We start from the raw sequence: 11,288 nt of genomic DNA, 5'->3' as shown, positions 1-11,288 counted from the left end.
CCTCCTGCCTCAGCCTCCCTAGCCGCTGGGATTAGAGGCGTGTACCACGTGCCCAGCAGTTGCCAATGCATTTATGTTTCAGATTTCTTCTTTCTTGCCCTCTTTAAACTTATTTGGCAATTTTTGAATTATGCTTTTAAGAAGTAGCCCCCAAGAACAAATTACTTCTATAAATGGACACTGCCTCCTCCAGCTCCAGCCGTACCAATAAAAAAATATTCCTAAGCATGCAAATGTGGCTTGAAGCTAAATTGAAGGGAGATCTTTGTATACAAATGGTTCCTTAGTGATAACAACATTCCAAGATTATCATTTGTACTGCATTCAAAATTACCCAAAGATCACATTCCACTTCCTTCTCAGTGGGTGCTGGGGAAGGCTAGATTATCTGTCTATGGCATGTTCCAGTTGTTATAAGAAGAGAGCAGGTGGGAAGGAATGACAAGGCAGGAGTTTGTTCATTAAGGAATTCCAAAAGTGACCAGCTGACACTTCCTGGTGACAAGTGGAAATTTTTTCCTGACAGGTGCTCTAGCATACAAAGCAAGCATACCCTGGACTCAGCTTAGGAATAATTCTGTTCTCTCTTAGAAAAAGAGGACAAAAACGGGAAAGAACACTATGAAAAACAGGGAATTCAGCTTCCTAGTTTTAGGTGGTTAGTTTCCCTTTCTGTGAAAGCTCAAAAGAGGTCTTGTTACGAGAATGAGTCCATTCCTAAGTCTTAGACAAGGTCCATTTCTCCTTTTCCATAACCAATGAACTGAGGGTAAGGAGCACCACCATTTCAGAGAATTCATTCTATTCTCTGAAACCTTTGCCGCCTACAGAGTAGCACATTGCTAAAAAGGAAATAATTACCAAAGGATATCAACACCTGACAAGAACACAATGGGTATGTGTAGGTCCAGTACCTCAGACTGAGAGAAAGAGTATCCAGTAGCTAAATACTTAACACATTTATATTAAGCCTCTTGCCTGGACTCTCTTTGTTTAGAATATATGCACTTACATAACTTACAGAACAGCAGACAAGTAAGCCTGTCCAAATATATTGCTCTCTATTTTCCAAGCATGAGTTAAGATTTTAAAAGCATTGGCTAATATAGGTGACCACCTATTATTCTCTGATCTTTTTTCTTTGCTCCTGGAGGTAAGTCTAAAATTCAGGATCTAAGGAAAACTATCTCTCCCACATCTATCCACACTCATCCAACCTTTACCACAGGTTCTTAGAGCAGCAGTTTCTAGAAAAGTTGGGTTAAGAACACTCATCAAGGGGCTAGGGTTGTGGCTCAGTGGTAGAGCGCTTGCCTGGCATGTGTGAGGCACTGGGTTTGATTCTTGGCACCACATATAAAAAATAAATAAAGGTCCATCAATAACAAATTTTATATATATATATATATATATATATATATATATATATATATATATATATGAAGAACACTCATCAATTTTGTACTATTGATTCTGGTTTCTCACATCTTCAAAGGGAGACTGTCATGGAGTAGTATGGCTTCTTCATTAACCAGTGCCAGCTCTGGAAAAGCAGAGCTATACCAGGTAGCCACACAGCCATGGGAAATGAGCAAGGCATCCTGCCTGCCTGATGAGGGCTGAGCCATCTTCCCCTTCTGCAAAAACAGCAGCACAGTGATATTTCAGGCTCCTGACATGCATCATACGTAGCTGCAAATCCCAATCACTTTCAACATTTCTTAACTGCTGGGGCACCTTTCTCAACACTGTAATTTACCCTAAGAGAAAAAGCAGCAAAGCACCCTCGCCTTCCCAGAACCATATTCTATTAAATGCCACCCCCTTCCCATATCCCACTAATCTACCTACGCAAAATAGAAAAGCAAATAACCCTCCTCCAAAGCCCGCAACAGACGGCCACAGTACATATGCCACTGACAAGAACTTTTATTTCTTTTTAATGACATTAAACACAACTGCTACAGGGAAAAAACATGATACAGAGGAGGCACCAAAACTTCAGTTTCATAATTGATCCTGACAACAATGCAAGTAAATCAGGGCCCGTATTAGATGCAGAACTACAGGTTATTTCAGGCTCCTTACTTATAAGTAAACTATCTAAACAGCACATTTTTACTCTGCTTTGTCAAGACCCCCCTGTGGTGATAATGTCATCATGGATGAAGAAAGTTAGGTAGGCAGTTAAATGCACATAAAGATTACTCAAACTTAAAAATACAGCAGGAATTCCACCTGAAATACTAGACTTAGAGGGCAACACCAAATACAAGAGATTTGTAGCTCTGAAAAGATTAAAATTTCAGATTCTACCCACTACCATCTTTAAGGCAAATATGCCAGATAATGAGTTTTCTTTGGCTTTTTTATATCTTAAAGAATACCATGTTAACCACTAGAGAACAACTCTCTCCTCCCCCCGTCCAAAAGATTTAATTAAGCTGCTAAAGCTTTGGAAAAACAGAATTATATGAGCTAAGAGGAAATGTGATTGTCACATTGTCTAGTTAACCTGTCACTCATTTAATTTGGCAAAGGCAATGCTCCTAATACACATTCAGTCGTAAACCCTCCAGTACCAGGACAGGAATATGAATCTTAGAGTTCTGCCTAAGCAAAAATGCTGTCTTTTCACTCCTGGGTTGTCTGTGGAAACTAGACAGCTACAATGCTAGCTATTCCAGCTACATTTAATTTTAACTACACTTTGGTCTCAAAGATGGGTTTGGCATGTCTCACTCCATTAGGCTAATTTAGAACATCCTGGAGAAGTGACCAGTTAAGTAAATGCCAATTTTGCCAACTGAAATACAGATTTCTGCCTTTAAATGGAATTTCTTCATTGCATTTTACTTCCAGAATCTAAAACAAACATCCAAGGAAAAGAGAGTCCTTGATTGGTTAAAAACAGTAAACACATAGGGATATCTATCCAAATTTATTGGAGGCTTGAATGACTAATCTTCTCCCAAGTCCATTTCTAAAGTGGGTAGAACGTTTAAGATGGGTTACTCACATACAAAGATGGGGCTGATAAAACAATACAACCAGAGAGGCTACAGCAACTATGAACAACTTTAACAGAGTGAAAAGCAGCAGCATGAATGCCACACTGCAAAACTTCCTAAAATAATGTCTAGAGCTGCCTGTAAAGAGAGAATAGCAAATTTCTAAGATGTCCATTAAGACAGATGCACAAAGTTTGTCAGCTTTGGTTAGAACACCAAACCTTATAATCAGGTAATGCCTTTGTGCACATGCTCAATCACAATACCATTAGACCCACTTGAATAGTTATGTGAAGGTATACATCCAGGCCTGAAAAAAGAGGAGATGGTAACATTCAGGGTCTAAAGGCACCTGTTAACCAATAATGGAAACGAGTACCATTCCAAAGTATCTCTCACAGGAGGAAGGCTCCTTGGCTAGTACCCATAAAGTAAGGATTTAGCAGATGAAATTAAAGACCAACTGACATCTCAATGACATTGGGCAGCTCTTCAATAAAGAGAGCAAGGAGGCCGTTCAAAAGAGGCATATCCATGTCAAAAAGGATATATAAACACTGCTTTAAGAACCCTAGAGAGCAGAGTGGTCACTGGGGGTGAAGGACCAAAAAAAAAAAGAAAGAAAAGAAAGGAAAATCCTTGAAGGAGGACAGAAGACAGTCACAAGACCACAAGGTATTTAACAGAGGTTAGTCAGCAGTATTCTGTCAGAGTTAAGATGTTTAAGATTTGTAAACACTATGTGCAAAATAAGTTTAACAGAATGAAAAAAATCAAAAAATAATAATAAAAACTGGGCTGGGGCTGTAGCTCAGTGGTAGAGTGCTTGCCTAGCATGTGCAAAGCCCTGGGTTCTATCCCCGACACCCCAACATGGGAAGGAGAAGAGTAGCTAATAGGTACAGAAAGGAAAGGATTTACATTTTCAATTTATCCTTTCAACAGGATTTTTCTCCTATTCTATTCTACTTAGAATATCCTGAATTGCCAACTTTAAAATACTGACAGGTATTCAGAGATTCAAATTTAAAAAGAAGGATTGTAAAAAGTGACATATATCCATTCACAAGTCATCAACAATAATTAACACTGGCACATAGCCTGGTAAAGAACCTATTCCTTACAGTAGATTAAAAGATTGACTTCTTTGGGGCACCAGAAGTAGACTTCACCTCTGCCTGTATACAGGTGGGTGTTTTATTGAGCCTGGGTATTTTAGCTTCATGTTGGCTTTCAGGAGGCAGCCACCTTCAACTTAAATAAAAAATTAAAAAAATATATATCACCTTAACACTGCTTAGACACAATACACAGGCACACAAAATCAGGAGTGTCTTCATACAAAAAAAAAAAAAAAAAAAAAATTCAAGTCAGCAATAAGTATTTCCGAAAGGTGACAAGTTCTTTAAATAAAAATCTTGTGAAAAATAAATTCAAAATATATGAAGCAAAAAACAGCAGAAGAAAATGAGATGCTGCTCTGGACAGGACCCTGGATAGGGACTTTCATTGCTGATGTGATGAGACAAATGGACTGTACAAGTCAGGGAGACGTTGGAACCGATGGTGGCTTCGTTTGTTCCTGTCAACCCACTGATTCAGACTGTATCTTTGCAGAGGTTTCTGTCGGAACCGGGCGTAATTTCTACCAAGAGAGAATAAAAACAGGAAGAATATTTTAGCTGAAATGGCTACATATTAAAAAAGCCAGCACAACTATTTTAAGAATATTTTAACTTCATCAGAAATTAATTTTATATTTTGATTCTCATAATTTTAGAGATTTTATACTATTTTAATTATATAAAAGCCACAACATAAGTACTATTTCCTTCCAACTTTCAAAGCTACCTAATTCCCACATAGGTATTGTGGTGGGATGTGCCACATACATAATGTTCCAAGGAAAACTAATATATAATAGTGTTTAAAAAATTTACTTCCTCCAGAAGTATTTCATTGCTCGCATCAGACCTGTACCTCCAACAGGATCTCACTGTCACATAGCTCAAGGTTGCAAGGTTGCTCAGGACACAGCAGTTAAAATTAGAATAAAATTCCCAGAGAAGGTAAGTCATAATGTGAGTTTTACATTGCAAGTTTAGAGACTGAATAACTACAAGCACAGACTCAAAATTTCTTTCTTTCTTCTTCCAGTACTGGAGACTGAATCCAGTGGCATTTTACCATTTAGCCACATCCTCAGCCCTTTTAATTTTTATTTTGAGACAGGGACTTGTTAAATTGTTGAGGCTGGCCTCAAACTTGCAATCCTTTTGTCTCAGCCTCCAAAGGGAGATTGGAGCCACTACACCCAGTTCACAGTAAAGTTTTCTGAGAGTCTCCTTTAGTCATGTGCTGGGTGAGGATTCTAAGACTGAGATAATCTGACCCCAATCTCAACTCCAAAACTGTACTAATAACCACCTAGCAAATGATTTAAAAAGATGTAAATTCTTAATCCTTCTTTCCCCAACTTAATGACTTAGAATCCTTGGAGTCATGACCTAGACATCTGTACCTGATGTTTACCTATCACTATATGCAAGTACTTGCTGAATTCTTTAAATACCTCATTTCACTGAATGCTTACTGAAATCCTCTGGGAAAGTATTCTCATTTAATTCCTGTACAAGTAAGGAAACTAAGCCTCATGTTAAGTTGTGCAAGGTCATATAGTACGGTAAAGAAAACAGCTTGGATCTGAATTCACATCTGACTCCAAAATTTATTTAGTAACAAGTACACTGCATATATTTTTGGTGTTGTTGTTTTGCCCCAGCACATGCTAAGCAAGGCCCTGCACATGCTAAGCAAGCACTCTATCACTTGAGCTATACCTTGAGCCCAACACTGCCTTGATTTTTGAGAAAGGCTATGATTTTGACAACTATAGAGGAAACATGAGTATAAAGGCCCTGAAGGGAAAACATTTCTGACATTTAAAAACAAAAAGGAAGCAGTGTAATCAGAACAGTGTGAGCAACAGCAAGAGTAGTAGGTGATGAGGTTGGAGAGCTTAGGCCAAAGCACACAGGCCTTTGGAGAGGACTGTGAGGATGGGAAGATAGAATATGAGAAGTTATCAAGCAAAGCAGAGAATTTTATTCATACTCTCTGGCTGTTGAGTTTGAGAATAGTAGACAGACAAGGGCAGAAGGGAAATTTTATTTTATCTTATTTGGGTACCAGGGACTGAACTCAGGGACCTCTGAGCCACATCCCTAGCTCTATTTTGTATTTTATTAGAGATAGGGTCTCACTGAGTTTCTTATGCCTCACTAAATTGCTGAGGCTGGCTTTGAACTCAATGATCCTCCTGCCTCAGCCTCCGAGCCACTGGGATTACAGATGTGTGCTACTGTGCCCGGGTAAAAAGGGAAATATTTAGGATTCTTGCAATAATCCAGGTGAAGTGGTCAGATTTTCGATATGTACATAGAGCCAATAGGATTTGCTAATGGATTTAATATGGGAAGACAGGGTCTCACTGAGTTGCTTAGTGTCTCACAGTTCCTGAGGCTGCCTTTGATCTTGCAATCCTCCTGCCTCAGTCCCCCATGCCACTGGGATTACAGGCATAAGGCATCATGCCCAACACAAAAGAGGAGTCAAAGATGACTCTAAGGTTTGTGAGTGACTGAAATCAATTTGTAAAGCTGCACTGCATCAAGAATCCAGATTTTTAGATCTTTTGACATCAATTAGTCCAACATCTACTGATGACTAAAGAAGTGAAGTGACTTGTTCAAAATCATACAGCTAGTTAAATATTGCTAAGCTAGTATTAGAACCCAGGTTCCCTGAAATTCAGTATAGTTCTTATTTCATTCTACTGCAAGGTTTCATTTTCCACCTCTGAAATTATAGCCCCAACAATTACAACCCCAGCTCCCCACCACATTCCCCTTGCAGCCAAGTTTTACCCTTTTCTTCCCTCTAATTACCCACTCACCGCATGGTGAGATCCGAAGGATGCTGCCGATTCATCAAAGCATACAGCTCCCCCGAGGTACCTGTGATACAGAGGGATCATGGTTAGGAACTACTATGTCAGCCTAGGTCAAAGTAATTATTTTTAGGGAGAGAAAACAGGCACGGGTCCCAATAATATCTCCTTGTGATTATCACAAGCAGTTGGCACAAAAGCTACAAGCCAGAGTAGGGAGCTTGCTCTTAGATGATGATGGTGATGCAGCAATGGCAGCCGCTATTCATTCATTCAATACTTATTACCTCCTGCAATACATAAGGAATTGGTCCATAGGAATATGGCATGAACAAGACACTGCACCTGCCTTCAGTGAAGTTTATACAGAAGACAGGTGATTCTAAAACAGTGTGATAAATAAAATGATAGAAGAAATATAGGCTGCTACTGAGACTGGGAAGTGGGGATAAGGGAAAGCCTATCCAAGGGAAGTAAACCGTAACAGGGATCTGAAGGATGTATAGAAATTAGTGAGGTAAAGAGTAGGAGGTTGGGTATCAAAAGAAAGAGCTAATACAAGGTTCAGAGACAAAAAGATAGCAAAAAACATTCAAGAAACAGGAGGAGTTTAGAACAAATGGAGGTAGGTGCTCCTTGCTAACAAGAAAAATTGCTAGAGACAATTTCTCAAATACCTGGGAGTCTGGCAATGTACTAGGCACATTTATAAACTTATTATATTAAAATTAAAAATGTAAAAAAAAATCTTACATAGAGATGTTATTAACATCATTTCAGAGATGGGAAGTTGTGGTTCAGGGAGATATATTGGCCATAAATGCTTACTCATTCGACTAGCTTCCGTGTGACATCGTGTTCTTGCCAATATGTGATAATGCTAGTTTTGCACTTAAGGGCTAAGACTTAGTATTTTATTTCTGCTTGTTGAGATTTTAGCCTAATTTCTCTAGACCAATGACTCTCAAATTTTAATATGACTTATATCAAATTGGATGGATTTTAAGACAGATTGATGGTATATATCCATTTCTGATTATGAAGATCTGGGATGGGGCCTAAGGATACACATTCCTGAAATATTCTCAGAGTTGCTGATACTACTGGTCTGAGAACCCTACTCTGAAAACCACCATCCTAGACAATGAAGACCTTCTTTCAACTAGTTTACATATTTCTCATTATCTTTGCTATTACTCTTTCAGGCACCAAGAGCAATTTAGGCTACAGACTATCTTCTTAAATTCTAGTAAAGATAAAATTTAACTTTTAGGATCAGTATATTTGAAATCTCAAGCAAAGCTCTGTAGAAAAAATATATACTTTGAAATTAGGCAGACTTGAGTTAAAAAATTCTTTTTTTTTTTTTTTTTGGTACGAGGGATTGAACTCAGGGGTACTTGACTTGACCACTGAGCCACATCATCCCCAGCCATATTTTGTATTTAGAGACAGGGTCTCACTGAGTTTCTTAGAACCTCACTTTCTGCTGAGGCTGGTTTTGAGCTATAGATCCTCCTGTCTCAGCCTCCAGAGCTACCGGGGATCACAGGTGTGCACCACTGCACCAGCTTGAGTTAAAATTCTAATCCAACCACTAACTAGCTTTGTGACCCTAAGCAAATCATTTTACTTCTTCTTTTTCTTTTATTTTTGGTGGTGCTAGGGATTGAACCAGGGCCTTGTGAATGCTAGGCAAGCACTCAATCAACAGAATTATACCCCAGCACCATTTTACTTCTTTGAGTCTCACTTTACTCATTTACCAAAAGCAGATAATAATACTATTTAGTTTGAAGTTGAGTACTGAGAATACTGTACATAAAAGACCTAGCACAGCTGGGGATGTAGCTTAGTGGTAAAGAACTTGACTGGCTTGCCAACTATTGTTATGGAGTTAGAACCTCAGGCTTATGTTAACTTGCAGAGACTCTGCAAACCCTTTGATAATCATCTTCTATTTATAAGGAAAAATGTTTATTAAATGGACCCATCTACATGTGAACTATATGACATGCTTTATAACACCAGAAATTTTTTCTAACCATATGAGATAGTATTTTTCAGAAAAAAATTTATAAACTTATTACATTAAAATTAAGTTTCTGTGTAGCAATGTAGTAAAACATTACATGGTACCTCACTAATATGTAAAATTGTATTTATTTATATGCAGTGCTAAGAATCGAACCCAGTGCCTCACACATGCTAGGCAAGTACGCCCCCACTGAGCTACAACCCCAGTCCTGTAATTTTTATGTATCAGGTGGGCCTGATGGTATACACCTGTAATCCTCATGACTGGGGAGGCTGAGGTAGGAGGATCTCAAGTTGGAGGCCAGCTTATGTAACTTAGTAAAACCCTCTCTCAAAAAAAAAAATTTTTTTTTTTTTTGGTGCTTGGGGATTTGAACCCAGGGCCTCAAGCATGCTAGGCAAGCACTTTACCCTGAGCCACATCCCCAGCCTCCTTCTCTCAAAATTAAAAAAAAGGAACTGGGGATGTAGCTCAGTGGTAGAGTGCTCCTGGTACAAGGAAAAAATAAATAAATAAAGTTTCTGTGGTGCTAAAAAAAAAAAAAAAAAAGCATAATCAATGGTGAAAGATAATTTACAAAATGAAAAATATTGGGAAGAAAACATTTGGTTCAAGTTTAGTGTCCTTTCTATACAAAGATAAGTCTTCACTAAAAAAAGAGAGATTTAAGGGCTGGGGATATAGCTCAGTCAGTAGTTTGCCTTGCATGCACAAGGCCCCGAGTTCAATCCCCAGTACCACACACACACACACACACACACACACACACAAATTTAGGACATGAATAGACAATTCTCAAGTAATGCAAATAATCAATAAACACACTGACAAGACTATTTAACCTAAAAATGGAAAGAAAACATTACTCTTACTCCTTAAAGGAATATAAATCCAAAATGAGTTTTCCCTTTAAAAGAAGTGACAGATTAGGAAATGCCTTGCCAGAGCTCAGGGCAGTGGGGCATGCCTATAGTTTTACTAGGAAAGCTGAGACAAGATCACTTGAGCCTGGGATTCCAGGCCAGCTTTAACAAACAGCAAGACTCTTTTCAAAAATTTTTAAATTTCCTTGCCTGCTGGATTTGTTGAGCTAAAACCCAAAGTCTCAATTCAAATTGCCTTTCTTATACCTTACTCTCACATTGCTAGCACCCCACTCTAATCTTCCAAAAAGGACATTTCAGTGGGAATGGGAAAAAAATCAGTTTTGTAAAAATTTCAAGTCATTTTTCCTGTCAAAGCACCACCAAATGAGGGCTGGCAACAGAAATTCTGTGTCCATCAAAATGAAAACACAGATTATTTGTAGACCATGTCCTTCAGCTCACTTATCTCTAACATCTGGATTCTACAAGACTGCCCAGGCAGTGGAGACAAGGTATACTATAAACTTGCTATAAAGAAACAAATTCATATTCAACAATGAAAAGACTAGCCCATTTGGCCACAGGAGTCTGCTATTTAAATATTCAACTGTTAGGAGTCAATGTCAAGCAATAGCAATTTATACCTATTTACCACATATCAGGCATTCTCCTGTGTGCTCTACATATTTTTTTCATTAACTTTTTCCCCCAACAATCTTGTTTCCCCATCTCACAGACCAAACTGTTAAAAATTATAAATAGAGGGCTTGGGCTGGGGCTCAGTGGTAGAGCGCCCGCCTCACATGCGTGAGGCATTGGGTTCAATCCCCAGCACCACAAAAACAAACACACACACAAATAGACAATAGGCAGAGAAAAAGTTAAGCAATATTTTCTAGATCGAACAGCTAAGAGCAGAGCCAGAATTTCAATACTATATTAATATGGGGTTGAGTTTCCTTAAAATGTTTTCTGGGTCTAACGTTTCACAGTAAAGACTAGAAAGCAAGAATCATATTACAGAGCTGGGGTTGTGGCTCAGTGATAGAGAACTTGCCTGGCATGTGTGAAGCACTGGGTTTAAGTTTCAGCACCACATAAAAATAAATAAAGGTCCATTGACACCTTAAAAAAATCATATTGCAATGTCTCTTGTACATCCCTTTGGTATCTAGCTCAGCACTGAGTAAATAGGGTTCAACAATTACATCCCAAGACATAATTAATTAACATAATGTTAATACAATAAGAAATGTTAGTTTTGCCAGGTGTGGTGGCACACACCTGTAAGCCCAGTGCCTAGGGAGGCTGACTCCAAGTTCAAAGCCAGCCTCAGCAATTTAACAAGGCCCTAAAAGCAACTTAACAAGACCTAGTCTCAAATTAAAAAGGGTTGGATGTGGTTCTGTGGCTAAGCACCCCTG

General features: G+C 38.6%; 1 protein-coding gene across 9 annotated transcripts in view; it reads right to left on the bottom strand.

The window, feature by feature from the left end:
- Positions 1-11,288, bottom strand: part of S100pbp (S100P binding protein) — a 49,451-nt gene that overhangs the window by 6,814 nt on the left and 31,349 nt on the right. For 7 of the 9 annotated variants that reach the window (XM_027937333.3, XM_071617629.1, XM_071617628.1 and 4 more), the window contains one exon: positions 6,967-7,027. In XM_027937333.3, the coding sequence (XP_027793134.1) occupies positions 6,967-7,027 (61 nt within the window). Of the gene's footprint in view, positions 1-1,911; positions 4,657-6,966; positions 7,028-11,288 lie in introns of those variants that run through there. The other 2 variants (XM_027937334.2, XM_071617630.1) reach the window with 1 other exon arrangement.

Source organism: Marmota flaviventris, chromosome 10 (assembly GCF_047511675.1).
Source record: "Marmota flaviventris isolate mMarFla1 chromosome 10, mMarFla1.hap1, whole genome shotgun sequence".
NCBI lineage: Eukaryota > Metazoa > Chordata > Mammalia > Rodentia > Sciuridae > Marmota > Marmota flaviventris.
Note: the sequence above shows the minus strand (reverse complement) of the source record. Positions and strands in the feature narration are given on the sequence as shown.